Source organism: Emydura macquarii, unplaced genomic scaffold (genome assembly GCF_026122565.2).
Source record: "Emydura macquarii macquarii isolate MOO-44397 ecotype Brisbane River unplaced genomic scaffold, CSIRO-AGI_Emac_v2 contig_2123, whole genome shotgun sequence".
Taxonomy (NCBI): domain Eukaryota; kingdom Metazoa; phylum Chordata; order Testudines; family Chelidae; genus Emydura; species Emydura macquarii.
The window spans coordinates 1-23,795 of NW_027132260.1; the positions used below are offsets into that span (position 1 = coordinate 1).

The 23,795-nt window shown below is 43.9% G+C and overlaps 1 protein-coding gene across 1 annotated transcript; it reads right to left on the reverse strand.

Moving 5' to 3' along the window:
- Positions 1-681: 681 nt before the first annotated feature.
- On the reverse strand, positions 682-17,552 carry LOC137160069 (D-2-hydroxyglutarate dehydrogenase, mitochondrial-like; the record flags this gene model as incomplete). Its single annotated transcript, XM_067558526.1, is given in 10 exon segments — positions 682-847; positions 2,344-2,486; positions 3,689-3,832; positions 4,922-5,090; positions 7,413-7,492; positions 7,495-7,605; positions 8,343-8,482; positions 10,732-10,789; positions 14,503-14,912; positions 17,432-17,552. Coding segments are annotated over 9 exon segments (1,414 nt in total), but the record flags the coding sequence as incomplete, so codon positions are not given.
- Positions 17,553-23,795: the final 6,243 nt, after the last annotated feature.

Here is a 23,795-nt window from a genome sequence, read left to right on the forward strand (position 1 = left end):
GTTATATATTTAAACGTTTCAAAAGACAACCTTTATTAAGCAACCTCCTCTTTAAAGACACTTTTCTGAAATATCTTGAGAGAGTGCTTAACAGTGCTCCACTTCTAATAACAGCTCAGCTCCATTAAGCAATCCATTTGTCGGTCTCTGGAGTAGCTGAAGTCAGGTTTTACTACATAAATTTCAAAATAACCCTTTACAAATTCCAAGGTCTTTTTTTTCTAAGTTGCATTATTTTAATCACTTTCTTCTGGTGGTTAATGGCTGAGCCATAACTGGGTTACAAATATTCCTTCTCCAGCTAATGAGGACAGTGTTTGGCTACCAAACATCTACATTTATTATTTGACTGTGCAGATCAAATTTATTGCCCAATTAAATAATCTACCCAAATCACTGGATAAAGAGCTACAAGGCAATCTCTCTCTGAATAACTTGTTATATTGTGCTACAGATTGTTAATGTTGTAAAATCCGTTTTTCCATTAGCATAGGGGATCATGTCTGAAATTTGTGGATTCTAACACATCCTCCCTCTCCCACTAGACCTATAGCTCTCAGTCAGCCAATACCATCTAGTTTCTGCTTCTTAGCAATCTAAAATTCAGGCTTTAACTCTTATGTGTGAATCCTCAGAAGAAGCTAAACTACAAAAGGAAACCTGTAATGTTTCCCAACTTACCTAGATGGCCATAGCCAACCACATTCTTGGCAGTCTTGCCCAGTCGAGCCCTGGTATCAGTCACAAGGTTATATAGTCTCTCCACAGGGAGTGAGATGTCATATTTGTAAACACAGCCGTCATGAGTTAAGGCCTCCGTGATCCGCTCCCTCAGAGACCACAACATCTGTAGTTCATGGGATCAAAGAGGATGAAGTGGAGATAGAAAATTAAAGTGAACCAAATACATCAGATTTCACTCTTCGTGGAGTTTTGGGGGAGTGGGAAAAGAAAGGGGCAGGGAACTGTTATCCAACTATAAGAGTTACTGCAAGGGTCTTATGTCCTCTCTCTGCATATGTATTATCTAACAGCTCTCGAAAGCATCAGTTTATATTTGTCTGGCACCACTACATGTTGGAACTATGCATGAGTCCTCTAAATTCAGCAATTTCAGATAAAGCAGTACTGGTTAAAAAACTGACTTGTTCAGTACCAGGCTACTGCAGTCTTTGGCTCCCACGCATCTCAGTCCTGCCTTCAACACCCTGCTACCTCAGCTCTATACAAACCATCTCAGCCTAAACCCACAGCAGCCTCTGGCTCTGAATCCAGGGTTCCCACACAACTTTAAATGTGTTTAGTTCCTGTCTCAGCAAAAGGAGAAAACAGACATCATTTCATTTTCCTGAATATTCTAGAATGGTTAATTTTCTGTCTAAAGCCAACTCTTGGACCTCCTACCAGTGCCATAGGCTGCGAGGGACGGGGAAGACTATGGAACCAACTCCCCATAAATATCTGCAAAGCCACCTCACTGTCCTCCTTAAAACACTCCGCTGCCAACAGGCCAACAAAAAAACATAGTGGTCAGGCAACTGGTGTACGGTGACCACTGCTTGACCAATAATGTCTCATTTTTTCCTTGTGTTTGCCCTTTGGTTTGCTGTATCTTGCTGTATCTACCTGTTGTCTCTTGTCTTGTATTTAAACTGTAAGCTCTTTGGGATGGCGACATCTCTGTTATGTGTTATTACAGTGCTTCGAACAATAAGACCCTGATCCCTAATATAGGACCATAGGTGCTACTGTCATGTAAATAATAACAATCTCAGCTCCATGCTAGTACCCACAATTTGCTTCCCATACATGAATGTGCATGCTGCTTAGACTGAGATACAAATGGTCCAGTCCAACATAAGCTCTTCCACTATACACACCACTGTAACATATTCCAAGGAAGTGAGGGTTGAGGTGTACTCCAACACTGCAAATCTTCCCACTTCTGCAGAGGAACAGGGTTATTCTAGCTCCATCACCTATCAGCCTCTCTGCATTGTTTAGTTTTGCTGGTTAAGAAAATGAGGAATTTCCCTACTGCTTTGTGCTAAAGCAAAACTGCATGCATAGAGAAAGAAGATTCAGCACCTCCTCATTAACACCATAATAGAGGGATTTGAGGAAAATTTCTACAGAACATTTGTAAACAGCCCTAATGGTTACCAAAAAAAAAATTGTTGGCATATATTTCACCATATAAACAAGCTACAGCTTTTCCTCCTAATGTCAGGTAACTTGGGATCTCCTAAGCCACAGAACAAACTGTTTGACCATTCATCAGTGTAAAGTGCAAATCCAAATAAAGAATTATTCCATTCATGTTTGTGTAGGAAGGGGAATCACCTTTATTTTCTTATCCTCTGTGGCCACAGTCCCATCTGTCACCAAACCACAGGCCATGGCATGTTCCAAAAAGTTGTTCAGTTTTTCTTCATCGTGGGCAGAATCTGAGCCTGACATCTCAATTAAAACATAAAAGGGACTTCCTAGAAATGAGAGAGGACAGAACGAGAGAACAGTCAGTAGTAGAAGTACAGGAATTTAATTCAAATGATTAAAAGGTCATCTTGAGAAGTCACTGAGTTAAAAATAAAGCAACATTCTCTACACTGACTCCTTCTGTATAAAGCAGAGGGCTGAGATAACTGATCTTCCCAACATTCTATATTATTTCACCATTCCCTATAGGAATTCTGCTGCCAAGGCTGGGAAGTAGCTGGGAATTCTTTCAGAGCAGGTAGATGTGGTCAGATTTCCTCAGGAACAGCCTTTCTGCACTCTGCACTGGCTAGAGTGCAGCAAGCGCTAGACAGAGCACAATGGATGCGACATCCTCGAGACCTGGAAATTCTGCAAATAGTTTTGATTTTGTCAAGAGTATCTGCTTTGTGTTTTGAGAGTGAGTGTTTCAGAGTGATGCTTCCCATCTGTATGGAAATAAATGCTGCTACAAGGCATATAGCTTGCATACTGCTTCCTTCAAGTTAACCAATGTAAATAAAGTCCAAAGTTCCAGAAAGATGCACTTTCCTGTTGCATTTCACATAGGTTCCCTCTGAGGAAACCCTCTCTGCTATTCTATAGCCTTGATACTGAATCAGATGCTCTATGCACTGCCCTAGTTGTAACCACTCTATTATAGCAGCTGCTGTTGAAATGGGGCCAATAACTTACAATAAAATCCCCCCCCCCCAATAATACAAAAAACATTATGATTCATGTGATGATTGTTTGCTTGACTCTCTCAGAGTGACTGAGCTGGGGAGACAAGGGAGTTTGCTCAGTGATAAATCTATTCCAAGGTTCCAGACACAGTCCCTATGAAATGCTGTCTTTTTTCCATCTCTGGAGAAACCACTTAATAACTGAACATGTTGGCTAAATACTTCTCTTGCCCTAGGCAGAAGACTAGCTGCTCCACAGCAGGGTTGGAGCGCAGTGTGGAACAATGCGGGGAAGTCCAGACTTTAGTGAACCTGGAGACTGGACTCCCCTCTCACCCTTGGAGAGACCTTCCTTTAGACCTACTAAGTATTTCGCCCACCATTCCCGATCCCCTCCCAAAAGAAATCCCCAGAAGGTATGAAGTCTTTTTCCACAGCACAATAAAACATCTAGATGCCTGAGTTCATGGCACAACCTTATACTGCACATCACCTGGCTATGCACAGTACATTAATTCTGGTACCTGTCACTGGTTTGGACAGTTTGAGGTGACTCTCAACCAACTTCATGCAGTTGTCGTCCATAAACTCGAATGCAGACAGGATCTCTCCCAGCATGCCTTTGCAGGTAGTGAAAGTTCCAAGAACTTGAAAGAAACTCTGACAACCTTTCCACAGACAATGAACAGCACTGAGAAAATTAAAACTGCTAACATATCAAAAATATTATCTGGCTCAAAATAGTTTGTCTAGGGTCCAGTAAATAGTCATGAATGATGTTTGCTAAACAGACTAGTTTTAGGGTATGTCTACGCTGCCGGGGCTGCATGGATCGATGCAGTGGGATCAACTGAGTGGGCATTGGAGACCCGCTCAATCGATCCCGGAAGTGCCCTCGGTCGACACAGTAAATCCACCCCCTCTCTCCCCGAAAAGAGTAAGGGTGCATTGACCGGAGGGCGTCTCCCGTCGATGTGGTGCAGTGGATACGCCACAGTAAGGGAACGCAAGTAAGTCGACAGGAGATACGCAAGTAGTAGCTTGCCTATCTCCCATCAACGGCCCCTGGCAGTGTAGACCAGGCCTAAGAAATGTTTGTGAAGGTAAATGTTTAGAGTAGACCATGCAGGTGCACCTCTTACCTGACTGGTCTTTTTCATTACAAGGATTTTTAGAAAACAGGATACCTTGAATGCTTAGGGCACTGTGTCTCTAGTCTCCATTTATCTGTCTGGGCCAGAAGGCTGGGGAGGCGGAGGAAGTGGTGAGGCAAAATATAACCAGCACAGCTAAGCGCTGGGTCCCTTCCCTTCCCCACGTCTACTTACCATGTTTCTACCTAAGAAGGACATTTTGCCTGCCAGAGCTAAGCTATAGCTCAAATAGCATGGTGACAGGTCCCTCGGGAATACCACAGATAAGAGAGCTTTGCTCAATCTTAGTGACCAAAAGTATTTTAATTCACACCACCAAACTCTCTCTCAAATATTTTATTACTAGAAACAAAATCAAGTTGGTGGTTTACAGCAGTTCACCGACTTGTGATGCTTCTCTCTCAATCATTGCTTTCCCTTTCTCCTGACACTGGTTTCAGAAGTCAAGTTATTAAATACCAGCCTCAGGATCATAGGGCAGCTTCACCTCCAGTAATATACCTTAAATCAGTCCTGTGTCTCTGATACTGTATGGATAGGGCTGCATATTGTTTCTGGTTACCAACACCACTGTTGGGAGAATGAGAGAGGGACAGAGCCTACCTAAGAAGGCCAGATTCACAGACTTGGGTTTCCGTGGACAGAGGATAGAGACACCAGTAATGACTCCCAGTGTCCCCTCTGACCCAATGAAAAGTTGCTTCAGGTCATAGCCAGTGTTATCCTTCCGCAGAGAAGCCAAGCAGTTCAGAATGGAGCCATCAGCCAGGACCTGGCAGAGGACAAAGAAACAATACTGATAAACCCTTTGTTTCCAATTACACAAATACACACAGGTGATGAGCTTGTGTGAAGAGACAAGATGATCAGCAGCAAACCTCTCAGTGCTGCAACGTGGGTATATTCTCTTTTCCTCACACCTCTTCCATTCTTTCACCTTTCCCTGTCCTTTCTCCCATCTACATCCTGCCCGTTTTGCTCCATCAAATTCTTCTCTTCCTCAGTGCTCATGTGTTGCATGTAAAGCAAGGAACAGTTACACCAATAAGAACAGAATAATCTTTCTCCAATGGATATGATCAGCCATTGTAAGTAGTTTATTAGCTTAGGATAGCCACTGTGACCAATGAAAGTGCCAATTTTAAAACAGTGAGGGTAATCAAACATCAGAAGTGGTAAATTCTTCATCATTTGATTCCTTAAACTGTGTATGTTTCTAACAGATATGCTCAGTTAAAGATTGCCTTGATTACTTAGACATATTAGAAATGAAAAAGAACACCTGGGTCACGTAATCCTTTCCCCTATTCTTTACAATAAATACACTAGTGAATTTTTCAGTCTATCTTTAAATGTTCCAAATACTGGGATTTCCAGAAATAAGGAGACTACTTTACAGCCTAATAGAACTATATGACATTCAGCCATGACTTTTCTGTGTTTTAACTGAACTTTCATTAATAGGCTGGTAGCACCACCTATTTTGCCAAACTTTAATGGCTAGAGCTGAAATTTTCCATGCCCGGTGTCTGCCTCAGCCCTGTGATGTGAACCCTTTGAAAAGGCATGCAGAATAAAATTGAACTGGCATTTCTTTTTGCTTCCATATTGCATTACCAACTAATGTCTAGTTTGCTCAGCTACTAGACATAAGAATCTTTCAGCATGACTGCTTCCCAGGCTTTCAAGGAGAGAAGCAGACCTGGCAGTGTAGAAACAGAACAAGCAGCACTCCCATGCTCCTGGAATCTGCAGGGTTAAGACAGGAGGGCAGGACAGAGTCAGGAAAACAATACAAATATGGGAGTGTTCCACAAAATGCCAAGCACTGGACAGGTAGGGACCACTGGGCTTGAGATTATATAGTGAGCAGTCACTAAAAGAGAGCTATAGGCAGGATCTCTCTAAGCAGAGCAGCTCTTCTTAGCAGTGTAAATCCATCTACCATCATTGAGAGTCACCAATAAGACAATGGTTAAAGCAGGAGGTCAAGAAGTAACTTTTAAAATATCCCTGTATCAACAAATATTCCTGTGAAGTCTTTTATTAACAGTATTTCAAGAGAGCTACAGAAGTAACATTTAAAGAGGCATGCTAGCTGGAAATCTGGTGAATCTGATAACACAGAACCATTGAAAGGCAGGGCAGGAAGTAACCTCAAGTGTCATCAAGTCCAGCCCCCTGTGCTGAGGCAGGACCAAGTAAACCTAGACCATCCCTGACAGGCGTTTGTCCTACCTGTTCTTAAAAGCCTCCAGTGATGGGATTGCACAACCTCCCTTGGACGCCTTTTCCAGTGCTTAGCTACCCTTCGAGCTAGACAGCTTTTCCTAATATCTAAGCTAAATCTCACATTATGCCCATTATTTCTTGTCCTCCCTTCAGTGCACATGGGAAATTGATCACAGTCCCCTTTATAACAGCCTGTAACATACTGGAAGACTTATCAGGGCCCCCTCTCAAACCTCCTTTCTCAAGACTAAACATGCCCAGTATTTTTAACCTTTCCTCATAGTCCAGGTTTTCTAAACCTTTTATCATTTTTTTGCTATCCTCTGGACTCGCTCCAATTTGTCCACATCTCTCCTAAAGTGTGGGGACCACAACTGGACACAGTACTTCAGCTGAGGCCTCACCAGTGCCACGTACAGCAGGACAATTACTGCCCATGTCTTACACACAACACTCCTGTTAATACACCTCAGAATCATATTAGCCTTTTTCACAACTGCATCACATTGTTAACTCATATGCAATCAGTGATCCACTATAACCCCCTGATTCTTTTCAGCAATTGCATCACCTAGTCAGTTATTCCCCATTTTGTAGTTGCACATTTGATTTTTCCTTCCTAAGCAAAGTACTTTGTACTTGTCTGTATTAAATTTCATCTTATTGATTTCAAACCAACTCTCTAATTTGTCAAGATCATTTTGAACTCTATTCTTGTACCCCAAAGTGCTTACAACCCTTCCCAGCTTGGAGTCATTATGAACAGTTCTAGAATAATAAGAACATAAAAGCAGAATGGCAGCAGAATACTGGATGGAAAGAGGTTCAGATACAGAAAGCAGCTACACAACACTCATCTTACCACTTCCAGTCCCAGTACTGTCCCTCGAAGGGAGCCGTACCTCAACAGCCTCAGGCCTCCTGCATTTGTTGCTACATTGCACCAATGTGGCAGCTGCCCTTTGCTCCAAGGTCAAGCGGCATAATGAAATCCAGCTCCTCAAGATACTGGTTCAGGTTCTCTAAGATACAGCCAGCCTGGCAAACAAGGATTCCTGAAACACAGGAATCAAGCTGCAATGTGACACATACAAATGATTTCCTAAAGAAGCAGGACAGCTACAAGTAACTAGGACCTCCCCTCTCTACAAAAACTTCAACCCTGTGATGGTACAACTCAAATCCAAAACAACTCTGCTCACGACACAGGGTGCTCTCTCCCTCCTACTGAAGTCTATGGGAGTTTTGACTTTGACTTCAGCAGAAGCAGGTCCTGGATTGGTACCTGGAACATCAGGGCACTAAATATTTCTCTCCCTTTAATTGTCCCTTATCTCACTTTTTAAGAACTTGAATATTCAAATCAACCAGAGGTTTTCCCATTCCCCAAATCCTAGCACATATGCCTACTTTTCCCATTTCTCTCCTCCACAAATGCCAGTGTAGACTGACTATAAACCTGGCAGATCCTTTCTTCAATACAGCTGTAATTCATATCCTATCCTTTACTATCAGATGCAGATAGTGTCCGATCTGGATTTCTTGCACCGTTACTGGGATGAGTGCAGCTCCTCCTCTCCCTCCCCTTCCCCCCATGTATAGTCTTAGGTTTGCTGCTCTTACTATCAGAAACATCATCAGAAGAATCCTGGATTCAGGATGCCCCCGCTGACTCCTCATGGTGCTGCCAGCCTCCATTCCTGCTGATGCTATACTAAGCACCTCTCAGAAGGAGGGCAGGATTTAGAGGACTAAAAGATGAGCCATTTTACATTAGAAGAAATATATTTACCAGACACACTGTCGAAGCTGATCACCTGGTTCATCAGAGCTGTGGAGAGAATAATCTCATCAAAGACAGGAACACTGCCACCCACAAGGCCAGTGTTACCTCCTTGGGGATTTACTGCCAAGTTCCTCTTGTTACAATACCTGAAAAGGAACACACTGTTCAATGGTCACACTGCTCAGGGCCATATCCCACTTCCCTTCTGCATGCCTCTGGGAGATTTGTGCACATGTGCGGTTGGATGAACCTTTTGTGTTCATTAAAGTTAAATAGTGTCAGTTCTAAAAGCTGGATTTCAGATGAAGGGCCAGTTTTAGATAGAGAGTGAGAAAGCACGACTCCTGCTCAGGGCCATGCATAGAAATTAAAATTGCAATACTTTTGATGGGGCATGTTAAACACACACACACACACACACACACACAAATGAAAGGTTAGCATGACCCCTCTCCTCCCCAGACTCTCGGGATGCCTCTGGAGCTGACGCTCAGCAGTGAGGAGGCAGCAGCTCCCCCTGTCAGTGTCTGAGTTCCAGAGTGGCTGCCTGTTTGCAGACTGTCCGCTGAGGTGAGTCAGGGGGTGGAGGCAGAAGCAACACGTGGGATGCTAGCAGCAGGGAAGGAGAAACAACAGGCTGCAGCTGTAGGGGTGGGAGGAGCTCAGCTGGCAGCCAACTGCCTTGCTGCTTCCTCCCTCTCCGGGCAGCAGACACATGGAGATTTTGAGGGGTGGGAGAGTCGTGTACCTATTTGCCCCCCGCTTGTGCACGCCCCTGCTCCTGCTGATGACAATAGCTGAATTCTGCACATTTTCCAAAGGCCTTGGATAAAGGAATATAAATTTAGGACCACCCTCCCCCACTCTTTTTTAAACTCCAAACAGCAGTCAACTCCTTTTAGAAACTAATTGTTCACATGGCTGCCTTTGTTAGCACATCTTTATCACTTTACTGTATGTTCTTTCCACCTCTTCTCGTGGGATCTTGGTTTCTTCCTTCCATGGAAGTCAATAATTGATTCTGTCACCTCTTTTATAGATGCTAAGGCAAATTACAATTTTGTTATTATTTATGGAGAACCATGGGTGCATGCAGGGCAAATAAACAGAACAAATAAGAAGACAGGTCTCTGCGCCACAGACCTAACAATCTAATTCCAAAATTGCACAGTCTAACTGAATTCCCTGCTTAGACCTCATTCATATGTACAGGGTGAAGTAATAAGGAAGGACTAAGAACGGAAGGCCAGTTGAGGCTTTTAGAGAGAATATAGGATACTATCAGATACAGCTGTTTCCTAGCAAAGGGCCTTCAAGAAGGTCAAGTGCCACAACCAGTTCTTACAAAGCTGGGATGCATCTCAGGAAAAGGACTATCTAGTTATGTAAAAATATGTTTAGTTTCTCTTGTTGTAACTAATGAACTTAAAAATCTCCTCTAAAACCTTTTAGAACTAGGAAAACTTGCTGTTCTTTTAGTGCTGAACCAAGAGAGACCCTAAATCCCTCAAATTCCAGTTCTATTAAGTGTACAAAGCTGCAGCATACCAGGGAATATTTCATAAATGCAGACCCTGATGGTAGAAGGTTTTAGGGCCACTTTACACTTTGTTGTGACACACCTAGTATTGACCTCATACAGTGTTGTAAAATGTGTTCAGCCTTTAACCATCTGAACCCTCAAGTGGTGAGCCTGTACTGCTGCTAAATCAGGGCTATGGGAGTGTTGCCATTGACTTCAATAGAAGCAGGATCAGACCTTCAGGTTGTGGAGTTCTTTGAAGCTGGGATCAGGCCCATGCTTTCTCTAGTAGGGTTTATTCTGAATTTCTTATTTTATCTTCCCTTTGTTCTCCTAACCTCCTTTTTCCCTTTGGCTATTTCTCTCCTTCAGCCTGAGCCTGCTGGAACCTTCTGGGGGTGGTTCCTTACTGATACTGGCTCTGTTTCCAGTTATGCCAGTTCAGTGGAGCAGAGATGTCCCTAATGAGGAGACACCACTCCCTTCCCTCCCTCCCCCCGCCCCACCCCACCTTCCGCACCCTCCCCCCACACACATCCCTAGGATTTTCTAAACGGGGCCACAGGAGTGTGGATCAGAGGAGACAGATGTTACACATTTGGCATTCATAACCTTTGTTAGTTGTTCTTGGTGATCATATTGCTAGCTAGGAACCCATTATTTTCCCTAACAATTTGAAAGCTTGCTTAGTATAGCTTTGATAGTTAGACTGGATTTTGCTCACTCACGCACATTACCTGGTTTCTTGATTAAATCTGGTAGCAATCTCAAATGATACAATAAGAAAATTGTAGAGTCGTGCACAGACAGAATACAGAGATAGCAAAATAGAAGCACTAAGTAGCAAAGATCAGTTACAAAGGTGTAAACTACCTGAGAATCTCTGATACCTCTGCTGATGTCTGTGGCTTCAGCAACACCTTACTGCAGCCTGCAACGAAAGCAAGATATGATAAAATCAATCTGAAGCAAATATGGTGGCCGAAAAGAAAAACCCCACGTCTTTTGGTATCTCTGACACTAGTGGCAACAAAACACGCCAGGGCCCCCTGCACCAAAACATTCAATTATGAGATGAGGTCACTTGTTCCCTGCTCTAGCAGTGCAGCGAAAGGCCTGGAAGATACATGTTCCTCCAATGCTCCAATAGTAACCAAAGTCAGTGATTAGAAATGGCACTGATGGGCTGTAAAGGGAGCAGTGTCCTATAATAACAAAAATAATATCTAGCTCTTATATAATGCTTTTTTTCTATAGCTCTCCAAGCACTTTACTAAGGAGGTAAGTATCATTATTCTCATTTCACAATTAGTCAGAGTATCTTGCTATGGTGAGGACATGAAATGGTCAGAAAACAAAAGAAATTAAATGACAACCATTTTGGCAAATATCAACTCTGGAGTGACAGGAATTTTTCTCTCAGAAGAACTTGAATAATTGGCCAGATGTGAGAATGGGTGACTTACACCTCTCCCTGAAGTACTGTACACACTGCTGGAAAAAGCAGGATATCAAACTAGGTAGATCATTGGTCTGCTCAACAGAGACAAATCTTAAATTCCCCAAATTAGCTCTACTCAGTTCAGTGTTCTGCTTAGTTGCCTTGGCGTCAGTAATCATGGAAAACATATGCCATTTTCCATGCTAAGAGAATAAGTAAATGGAGAGAAGAACACTCCAATAACAATCACCCTCTCAAAAATAAAATTCAGCTCACATCTTAGTCAGCTATGTTGAAGACTGAAGAATCACATCCCACAGCAGGGTATTTTAACACCTTGTTCTAAATACTCACTGGATCAGCCAGTTTAATGATACAAGGCAAGTCCTTTGTAGAGCTTACACATATCTACAGACACTCTTGCATTTTTAAACTAATTTTCAGGGACAGCATCCAATAGCTCCATTATGAGGATAATCAAAGGAAGATTTTACTCTATGTATTTCAAACTAGCACCCTTATTTTTAAATGGAAATTAAAAGATACAGTTCCCAAAGTGAAATGCCTACAAGCTGCATGGAAACTTTTTAAAGGCACCATAAAAGAGGTTCAAATTAAATGTATACTCCAAATTAAAAAACATAGTAAGAGGACCAAAAAATCTCACCATGGCTAAACAAAGTAAAAGAAGTAGTTAGAGGCAAAAAGGTATCCTTTAAAAGTTGGAAGTTAAATCCTACTGAGGAAAATACAGTAGAAAGGAGCATAAATTCTGTTAAGTCAAGTGTAAAGCCATAATTAGGCAGGCCAAAAAAGAATTTGAAGAGCAACTGAGACTCAAGAAGTAACAGCAAAAAATGTTTTAACTACATCAGAAGCAGGAAGCCTAATAAACAATCAGTGGGGCCACTGGACAATCTAAGTGCTAAAAGAGCATTCAAGGAAGATAAGGCCTTTGTGGAGCAGATAAATGAATTATATGCATGAGTCTTCACTGCAGAGGATATGAGGGAGATTCTCACAGCTGAGCCATTCTTTTAAGGTGAGAAATCTAGGGAACTGTCCCAGATTGAGGTGTCATTAGAAAAGGTTTTGGAACAAGTTGATAAATGTAACAGTAATAAGTCACCAGTACCATATGGTATTCACTCAAGAGTTCTGAAGGAATTCAAATATGAAGCTGCAGAACTACTAATTGAGGTATGTAGCCTATCATTTAGATAAGTTTCTGTATCACACAAGTGGAGGATAGCTAATGTGATGCCAATTTTTTAAAAAAGCTTTCAAGGTGATCCTGGCAATTACAGACCAGTAAGCCTAACTTCAGTACCAGGCAAATTGGTTGAAACTATAGTAAAGAACAGAATTATCAGACACACACATGAACATGATTTGTTGGGGAAGAGTCAACACAGATTTGTAAAGGGAAATCATGCCACGCCTATCTATTAGAATCCTTTAAGGAGGTCAACAAACATATGGACAAGGGTGATCCAAAGGACGTAGTTACTTAGACTTTCAGAAAGCCTTTGACAGGGTCCCTCGCCGAAGGCTCTTAAGCAAAATAAGCAGTCATGGGATAAGAGGAAGGTCTTCTCATGGATCAGTAACTGGTTAAATGATAGGAAACAAAGGGTAGAAATAAATGGTCCATTTTTGGAATGGGGAGAGGTAAATAATTTTCTCTCTCAGGGGTCCAGTTATGTTCAAAATATTCATTAATGATCTGGAAAATGGGGTAAACAGTGAGGTGGCAAAATTTGCACATAATGCAAAATTACTCAAAATAGTTAATTCCAAAGCAGACTGTGAAGAGTTACTAAGGGACCTCACAAAACTGGGTGATTGGGCAACAAAATGGCAGATGAAATTCAATGTTGATAAATTCAAAGCAGTGCACACTGGGAAAACATAGTCCCAACTAGACATACAAAATGATGGGGTTTAAATTAGTTGTTACCACTCAAGAAAGAGAGATTGGAGTCACTGTGGATAGTTCTCTGAAAACATCCACTCAATGTGCAGCAGCAAACAAAAAAGCTAGCAGAATGTTAGAAACCATTAGGAAAGCGATATATAATAAAATAGAAAATATCATAATGCCTCATATAAATTCATGGTACTCCCATATCTTGAATACTGCATTCAGATCTGGTCTGCCCATCTCAAAAAAGATGCACTGAAATTAAAAAAGGTACAGAAAAAGGCAACAAAAATTATTAGGGGTATAGAACAGCTTCTGTATAAGGAGAGATTAAAATGACTGGGACTTTCAGCTTGGAAATGAGATGACTAAGGAGGGAATACGATAGAGGTCTATAAAATCTTGACTGATGTGGAGAAAACAAATAAGAAAATGTTATTTACTTCTTTGCATACCACAAGAATTAGAGGTAACCCAATAAAATTAATAGGCAGCAGGTTTAAAACGAACAAAAGGATGTACTTCTTCACACAACACATGGTCAACATGTGGAACTCATTGCCAGGGGATGTTGTGAACTGGGTTCAAAAAAGAGTTACATAAGTTCCTGGTGGATAGGTCCATCAATTGTGGCTATTAGTCAAGATGGTCAGGGACGCAACCCCATGCTCTGGGTGCCTTAACCTCTGACTGACAGAAGCTGGGACTGGATGACAGGAGATGGATCACATGATTACCTGTTCTGTTCATTCCCTCTGATGTACCTGACATTGGCCACTGTCAGAAGATACGATACTGGACTAGATGGACCATTGGTCTGGCCAGTATGGTCATTCTTATATTCTTAAGGTAGCAACCATACACTTACTTTATTTAAAAGAAAAAATTAAAACCATTAGAATATAATGTGACTGCTCAGTGAATGAATTTCACTATAAAATAAACCTTTTCAGAAGCAAGGTAAAAGTTTGGATAAATGTAAACAAAAAAGTAATTTAACAGTTAAGCAAAAGAGCAGATTGGGAAATATTTTTGGGAAGTGTTCCAATGAAAAATTCTGACAAAAATGAAACTTTTGACAAAAAAACTTTTTTCATAGGAAAATATTTTTTAATGAAAAATTTCAACCAGCTCTAATAACCAAACTTGATTTTGTAGCATATGTATGAACAAGCAGCAGCACAAGCTTGACAGCAGAGTTGAGGTTTTTGCCTACAGATTTTTCGTTATCCTGCTGAAAAGGGGATAGTACGGTGTGTCAAAATGTTAAAACACCTACCTCGGACTGACTGCAGCCAGTCCACGTTAAACAGCCTCAGTTCATCTGGGTCTGTGACGACTCTACCAGGTATAAGGTGCTCAAAGAAAGCTAAATCACTATCAGAAACACAGGAGAAGGGCAGCCTCTGCACACCATACTGCTCACTGGTCAGCATCACTTCCTTGGAGCTGGTGGAGGTAGCAGAGAGAGCTCTCTTGCCAAGCAGACTGGTGCCCCATAGGATGGGTGACCTTGACACTGATATCCTGGGTAGCTCTGCTAGTTTCTTATGCGTAAGTGTCCACTGAGCAGATGCATTGGTCCACATTGCCAAGGTTCTGTTATGACAGATCATCTGCCATCTTGGCAGGGTCCAACAGCACCAAACCGAACGAAGCTGGACAAGGGAGGAAACAGTCATGGTTGCCCTGAAACACAAACAGAGAATTAACACCCAGTTTGGATTTTTCCTGCTACTCCCCAGACCCCCTGTGCATAAAATGCTAGATTTCTCAACTAACTGACCTGCTACCATTCAGAACTATGGCGAAAAAAACAGCTCCTTTAGGGAGTAAAAGGCCATTAATATTTGCAGATAGAATAGTTTCCGTGTCATTCATTGTATTATTGCACACAATCAGCCCATCTTACATCTAGGACAATCCAGACTAAAGTAGGATCGTGTATGGGAAGCAGGTGGAAACCACAGCTTCTAGTACTGGAAATCCCCGACGAAACATACATGATATATCAAGTCTTTGATTGAGAAATGCATATATTATCATGTGCTTTAAGGTCCTTCCAAACTGTTTTCACTGAAGGATAGAACTGCATGCATAATGCACCAACTCATGTTCTGCTTCCTGAGGGTATACTCCATCAGTCCTTAACCTGCACATGACATAACTGGTCTTTTTCACAAATTCTGCCCACAGCTCAAGCCTGCTTTCACCTACATCTTGTCCTTGAGAAGGTACCCATATGTAAACACCTGAAGCCTGATTCTCCACAACGAGGCACAAGGCAGTGGAGAAATAGACCCCCGCGTCTGTGTTTCCCGTGACGTTGGGTAGATTTGCAAGAATCTACTGGGATACATATTCATCTGTAAGAATACAAACAACGTCTGACCAAGTAACGCCACTTGGGGGCTGTCTGGAACACAGAATGCATGTGTGGTGTTTATGCATGCATAAAAATTACAGTTCAGGCAGACTCCAGTCACAAGGAGCAGATGTTAACTGCTCCCATCACTGATGATAGGGTGTATGTGTGGGAGAGCTAAAGGTTTAGTGCAGGCTGATAAGTCAAAGAAATCATCTCTTATTGTAAAAACTGGCAATGAAAGCATAGCATTAAACACTTATTAAAACGTCAACCATCATCTCTCTTTGTACGAACAGCAAGCTTCAATAATATACTGGATTGCTGGATGTGATGTGACTAAACCAATGAAAGAGCTTGAATGTTCAGTGGACTAATAGGTTGATAGAATTGACTATATCCCATCAGTTACTGAAGCTATTTCTGCCAAGACATCCGCCCCTTCTAAATCATGTAATAGGGCATATAGGGAAACAGGACACATCAAGAAAGAACTGGTATACTCATCTGTCCGTAGCATTTATTGATGACAAGTCTGCAGCCTTCCCCTTTCCAACATATAACTAAATGTCTACAAGACAAGGTCAAAACCCAGCATTTTTTCAGCAGACTAATAGCTTTTACAATGCGTCTGGATCCACTGTCCACAGAAGTCACTGGCCCAATAAGCATGTACCACTGCCACTTATTGCCACACTATACCCACATGGTTATGCTGAGAAAAGAACTCCCCAACATGAATGGTACTAGACACTGAATTGGACAGCAGCACAAAAATGTGTATGGCATGTTAATAGAACTAAACTAACAAGAAGTTTGCTACTTTTTTAAACAAGGTTTAACCAGTAATAAATACAAGTCTATTATAACCTGACCCATCTTCTATTCCACTTTGGCGTGAATAAGGACCTGCTACTCCAGTAACTTTGCTACCAACCCAAACCATCTGCCTGCTCATGTGGCCAGCCTTTCTGACAAGACATGAGAGAGGATTTTGGAAAAGCTGAGCTTTCATATTGGGATCTGGAATCTTTTGGGATCTTGGTATTTTTGGAGGCACTTGCTTCAGGATGCTCACAGGTGTCACCAGGAATCTCTCCTGGATGAGTGTTTGGGAAGATGGCCACAGGGAATGTACAGCTGGGATTCCTGGGAAATGCTTTTTCGCTAAGAATCGCTCCTTTTTATTAAATGGCCACATGAGATACTGCCTGGCAGCACTCCTGCAGCGTGGCATGCCAAGGCAGGTCTGTCTGCACGTGCTGTAGGGCAGTGTGTGTTTGTCTCTGGGCAGCATTCCCAGCCAATGGGAGAGGCCCACAACCATCACACTGAAACACACAGCAAGCTCTTCCACAGATTTTTGGCTAGAGACTACACACTGCCAGTGTGGGGGAGGGTGGACAGGACACTGGCAACGCCAGTGCAGTGAATGGGGGGTCACAACCCGACACTGCCAGAACCGGGGATGGGGCAGCCTGACTGCACACTACTAACTCCCGGGCACTGACGGGGGACATTGCCAGCACCAGGGCGTTGGAGGCCGTGCACTGCATCCCACACAGCAGTGAGGGGCCAACTGCACCAGCGTCGGGGGCGCAGCACACTGCCAAGGCATTGGAGGGCGCGCACTGCCTGCACCAGAGCAGTGCAGCACCAGGGGTGGCAATGCACGGGGGGAGGGCACTACACACTGCCGGCGGGACACCGCACCCCATCCGCCGGGGGAAGGGTTAGGCGTTGTCGCCAGCGGCAACCAGCCGGCGCTGCCCACGCGAGGCTGTGGTACGTTCCCCGCGTGCCCGTGGCGCGCCCCCCCAGCCTTGAGCGCTGTTCACGTTACCGAGCGTGGGAGCCGCCAAGCCCCCCCACGGCCGCTTTGTCTCCAGCCAACCAGAATCCGCCAGACGTCCGCCGGCGGCGCGTCCCTCCCTCCTAGGCGCGGAGCCCCCTGGGAACGTCACGTTCCCTAGCCCCCGAGTGGGGAGGAGGGGAGTCACAGGACGGGGCCACGGGTGCTGTGACGCAAAGCGCTACACACATGCGCACAACTGCTCAGCCCAACGTAAGTAACTTCCCCCCCCTCCACACACACACACAGTTTTGCGGTTGTCCCTCCCACCCGCTCGGTCTCGCGCCCCGCCCATCCATCCTGCATCGGGCAGGCGGGTGGTGTCACCTAGCAACTACCGCTAACCGCTCTCGCCCGCCAGGGCCAGGCCGCCACCTCAGCCCTGGCTGGGCAGTGGGCCGGAGCTGGTGGGAACGCGGTGGCGGTTACCCGGCGGTCGGGGCCTTTGCCTGCACGGGTTATTACACCGGCGGAATGGCGCCAACCGAGATCCCGGCGCTACTGCTCGCTCCCGCCAAGTCCCCGCGGGATAACGCGTGTCTGGGGCACGGTCCCCTAGCAAGTTTCAGTGGTGGCTCCAGGGCCAGGCACGCTAGGAATGTGCATGAGGTGCCCTCCTGTGCAGGGCAGAGCCTGCTGCTAGGGCCCTCACGGGGGAAGGAGGGTACATTTCCCCAGGGCCCAGGCTGCAACCTCCATCACCATGAGGAAAAAAATGTTCATGGCTGATGCGATGGCATGTATGGGATGAGGGATTGTGGTATATGTGTAGGAGGGGGACCATGTTACAAGTTTGTTCTAGGCCTGAAAAAATTATGCTTGGGCCCTGCCTGCTTCTACCTGTATCAGAGTGACCAGCGAGCAAGCGTGAAAAATCAGGACGGGGCAGAGGGGTAATAGGTACCTGTGTAAGAAAACGCATCAAATATTGGGACTGTGCCTATGAAATCAGGACATCCGTCTCACCCCCACCAGTATCGAGCTAGTAACCTGCAGCCTGGCCTTTAGTGACGGACCTCTGCTCACACAGGTGTCAGCGTACTTGGGTCAATAGCCCCATTCGCTCACAGGCGGCTACTTGGGCAAATCAAGTTAAGTACATGCATAAGTAGTTTCCCCAGCCATAACATAGGGACAATGAATCTTCCCTCCTTGGAAAAGTGCATTGAGATCTATGGATAAGAAGTGCTATGTAACAGCTAGCTATTACTTATTAAACAAGTGTTTGGGGGATCAAGACCTTAAATCATAAAGTAACTCTTTGGAATAGACACCTCAGGCAACCTTCACTCTGGCGTTTCCTAACTTCTCAGTGCTTCATTTCATTATGTTATTTTAATGTCGTTTTTTATTGTATATTTTATTTTTATTTTATTATTATAATATATTATAATATAATATTTATAGCTGAAATAGCTACTGTCACTCATTTAGGTGATTTTTTATGTCAGCAGGAGAGGTCTCTCCCATTGACCTAACACGGCTCCACAAGTGCTCTTACAACGGCACAGCTGTACTGATACAGCAGTGCCACTGTAAATTTTAAGTGTAGACTAGCCCTTAAAAGCCTATCTGCTGTTGATAAACTTGTTTTACTTTCAATTGCAACCAACCCAGTGCTGTGTTTGAATCAAAGTAATTGCTAATTCCACTTAAAGTGATAAGTGGGGCAGTGTGTCTCTTTAGAGGAGCAAATGAACTTATTATTCCTCTGATTGATCCAGGAAAGGGCTGGACACTGCAAAGCATGTGGTTTTGGTAAAATTCAGAACTGGGGGAGATTGAGGTCATTTTGGCAGGTGTAATCAGAGCAGCTGTATGGCAGAGTATGGCTGGGGTGTAACAAGCAGGCTGCTGGAATTAGAGTTGGTTTGAAGCTGCTTATCACACAGACCGTGCATGTTTGTTTGTTGGCATCCAGACTGAGCCACAGAAGCAGAGCATTTAAGGAACCAGGATTGCAGGGCAGTCAATGATACAGCCTCTTACTAGTCTGGGTTGCACCCCAGAACAGGACAGAGCCACAATGCTAAATGCCTATGCAGCACGCTGAAAATTTACCCAGGTGTATACAATTTCAACTGTCTTATTTAATAGTCTTCTCAAACTCCGGAGTGTTAATAGGCTCTTCTTGCTGGTGCTAGAATGACTGAATTCACCGCTTGCCAGATCAGAATATAACTGCTCATCAGCTTCCTTATTCACACCCAGAGTAATGAAGTTTTGCTGCAGTTTAAGACGTTCCTGAATTCTGTATTAAGTTATCCTAATTCTTCAAACCTTTTTGTAAATTGAAGAGATACAGGCATAGAATGGCCGCGATTCTGAAAGGAGACTATTGATTTAGGTCACTTCAATATTTCGGTACCCAAACTGAGACTTGTGAAAGGGGCTTGATATTCAAAGAGCGGGGCTTAGCTCTCCCTGAAAGCCAAGGTCAAGGTGGACCCCCAAAATAGAAGTATTCAGTATAACAAGTCACTTTTTGAAACCCTTGGCCCCAGTTTTGAGGTACATCATGAACTGGAGTTGGTGCAGCTTTGGGGGTGCAGAGGTGGTTTTAAATCTTGTCTCGCAATGTGGACTGAAGCAGTATCAGGGCTACTCTGTTTTATGTCAGCTTCCTGTGGTCCTTGAGCCACCTCTTTTGAGCAGTGTGTGTATTATTGGGCACAAAACTGTATTCCTTATGTAAGAAAATCTGCTCCATATGTCAGTGGGAGATTTCCATGAGTTAGGAATACGGAATTGGGCCCATGGTGGTCTGCACAGAGATTTTGTGATTTCTTTTTTTGAACAAAATTTTCATCAATGGGAGACATTATCATGATCACATAGTTTCTGTCACCCTGAACAGTCCATCAAAGTGTCTTAATTTCCTGTCTTAAACTGGTCTTAAATTCAACCTAGGAATTTTTCCCCTCAAATCTTTTTATTTTTGTAGGTATCACTAAATATACTACATAAAACATATTTTGGTATAAATATAAGACAATAATCATGCTTAGGGGACTCAAAACCCTAAAAAATATCTTCTTATAGAAACACATTGTAAAGATTACACAAAGGGTCAGACTGTGATCTCTTTGCTCTAAATGAATTGTGCTAACACTATTAGCACACTCAGTGAAGCCAATGGGACTATTTGTGGATCGAGATACTACTCAAGATCAGGGGTGGTATTGTTGGAAAAAGATTCCAATTGAGGTTTGTTTACCCTGCAACGAAAAGAGATCCACGCAGGTAGTGAGGCAGTCTCCAACTTTATTTCTGCAGAGGTCAAACACTTCCCAACAAGTGGTCAGTGTGAGACCCCGAAGGCATGCTCTTTTGCATATTTATACAAACAAGACAAAGAAATTACATATGCATGAATTCTTGATGCTTATAGGTATATTCTAATTATTACTACTATTGCTATTGGCTTATACTTCTCTACTTCTACTAATTATAAAGGTATGCATAACAGATAACATGTTAACAGAAGACTTCAACTTATCTATCAAAGTTGCCTGATCTATCTCTCAAGGCTGTGTGGCTAATTAAAACCAGTTGGGGCTGTCTTCTTGCCCTTTCTCTGACCCTGGCAGAAGATTAAGCACTATGTTGGAGAAATAGAGAAGGGGGGTGATTTCAGCATAGAGCAGAACACTCAAAGAACTAAAATGGAGTAACTATGGTCAAGCAGGTAATTATTTTCCTTCAATCCCCACTTTGAGCCATACTGTATTACCAGTTTGGCTCATTTATAAGCCCGATCCACTCGTTGCTTAAGCTCAACAATTTCAACTTGAGTTAATATTTGCACGGCAGGAACCCGGGGTTTTACAAATCGACTAAAAGCAGAGCAAACGGAGGGTAAAGTACCTAGGCATTGAAAACAGCAACAGACACAAATAAACAATACAACAAATGAAATGATAACCACTACAAAATGCCGCAGCCAAGATGTATCAGGTAGCCAAGAGGTGAACCAATGCCAGATATTTTGAAAACTAAAATTGGTGTTATCCAGGGAAACCGCATGAAACAATAAGGCTTGCTGCTGTATAACATGAACATCGGTTTCCACTCTAGCCTGCTGATTAACAAAAGCACAGCAGGACGAATTTATTACTGCACATACCCCTCCTTGGGCTGCTAAGAGGTAATCAAGAGCAATGCGATTTTGAGCCACTACTCCTGATAATTGAGTGACTTCCTCCTGTAGGGGCTGTAGGGCATCTGCCGTGTTATTGGCCAAAGTTTCCAAGGCAGCTGACACATTGACTAAGCCTTTTTCCAACTCACTAACTCCCAACCAAGGGAGAAACCACCTAGTAAAGGAATGGAACCCCGCTGACCTTTCCACTAAAGGGTTAGGGGCTCGCTTTATCAACTGAGGGGGGCCCTGTGTCCAACCCTGGAGTTGGTCTGGGTTGTAAATGGAGATGAAGGGAAGAACCACCCCCATGGTGCAGCATCCCCACCAATTGGGAGGCAGGTGCTTGTAAGCATCCGTGCCACATAGCCAAAACCACCCACGCGGCTTTATAGTAAACCACCCAGGAGCATAGTTTGTGTTGGTCCAGTCCCCGGAAGTGTTACAAAAAATGAAATTTCCCACAAAGACACTGGAAGCAGAATAATTTTGTTTAAGACAAGCACCGGACACATTGTGTGCCATCATGATGGGCCACAGGGGAACAGGGAATGTGGGCTTAGGCTGATTCCAAAACTGTGGATTAAGACCAGTTGCGAGTGTAGATAAATTTAGGGGCATTCCCAAAAGGGGGAGTCCAGTTGTGAGTGCTAGTGGTCCAGCCATACAAATCCAGCAGTGAGACCGATTTGAGGCAGCGGCCATCTGCTTGGCCAGTCTAATAACCGCATTCTTACCCCATAAGGCACTGATGACCGTGGTGGGCAGGAGACAGAAACAGAAAAACAATACTTTACTGGGGGCAAAGGAGCCGGAGGCCTGGGATTTTGTCATTATGCCGATTTTTCCAACACAGTGTGAGTATAATACAACCAAACAACACAGCCACAACAATAATAAGAAGCCTCCTGACACCAAAGCATAACCTAATAACTAGAAGGTTAAAACGGCAATAGTCCACAGTTCACAGTCTGGCTGTTTGGTTAGCTTCAAGGGCGGCACGACAGTCGGGGTACTGTCATCATACACAGCTGGCTTGATATGGGAATGATGGATCCAGGCGGACTTCTCTGCAACCTTTACTGCTGTATGGGTAGTTAGCAGCACCTGGAAGGGTCCTTCCCACACTGGTACTAGGGAACTGGAACATCTGGGCGTCTTTATCCACACTCGGTCACCGGGTTGGTATGGATGCACCTCGCAATCCAGGGGAACAGGCTGGAGTAGAGCTTCTGCTTTCTGTAAGGATAAGAAATGCTTACGCAAGGATTTAACATACTCATATAATTGGTGATCCCCTCCCATAAGAGTTCTAGTAAGGAACTGAAATTGCTTTGCCATAGGAGGAGGGTGCCCAAACAACATTTCATATGGGCTGAGACCAATATCCTTTCTTGGTCGATTTCGCAGTTGAAACAAAACAATTGGTAGAACCTGGGGCCACTTTAGTTGTGATTCGCGGCAAAGCTTTCCCAATAGGGTTTTTATGTCCCGGTTTCCCCTTTCCACCTGTCCCGAACTTTGTGGATGGTATGGGGTGTGTAGTTTCCTGGTGATTCCAAAGGCTTTGTATACTTCGTTCAGGGTTTCTTCAGTGAAATGGCTGCCTTGGTCTGAGTTCATCACCTGAGGGAGCCCAAACCTAGGGATGATCTCTTTTAACAGAAAGTTTCTTACAACTGTTGCAGTTGCATTCCTGGCAGGGGCAGCTTCCACCCAGTGGGTTAGCTGATCAACAATCACCAGCACATTTTTGTAACCCTGGCAGGCTGGCAAGGAGATAAAATCCAATTGCAAGTTTTCAAACGGTAAAACCGTCCATGGTTGGGCTCCTTTTAGCTCTTTCAGGGGTACCGCATTAAAGGCTTGGCAAGTGGGTCAGGATTGGGTCACTCTTTTTACCACCTGATGGACTCCAGGAGCGAACCATGTATGCAGGATAGTATCTGCGATGGCCACCGCCCCATAGTGCCCCTGTGTTCCTTGTGCCCCTGCCTGGACTGGCCTTCCCTTTTATCCCTGTCTTGGCACCCTCCTCCCCTGCTTTCAGCCTAGCGGGGAGGGGCGGTTGCCATCCCTTCCCCCTCTCTCTCCCATCCTCCCTCCCCCTCCCTTCCCTCAACCGGTTCCCCCCCCTTCCCTTTGCACCCCCCCTCCTCCTCCGCGCCCCCCCCCAACGGACCCGTCCCTGTCCCCTCCCGAGATGGCGTGTGT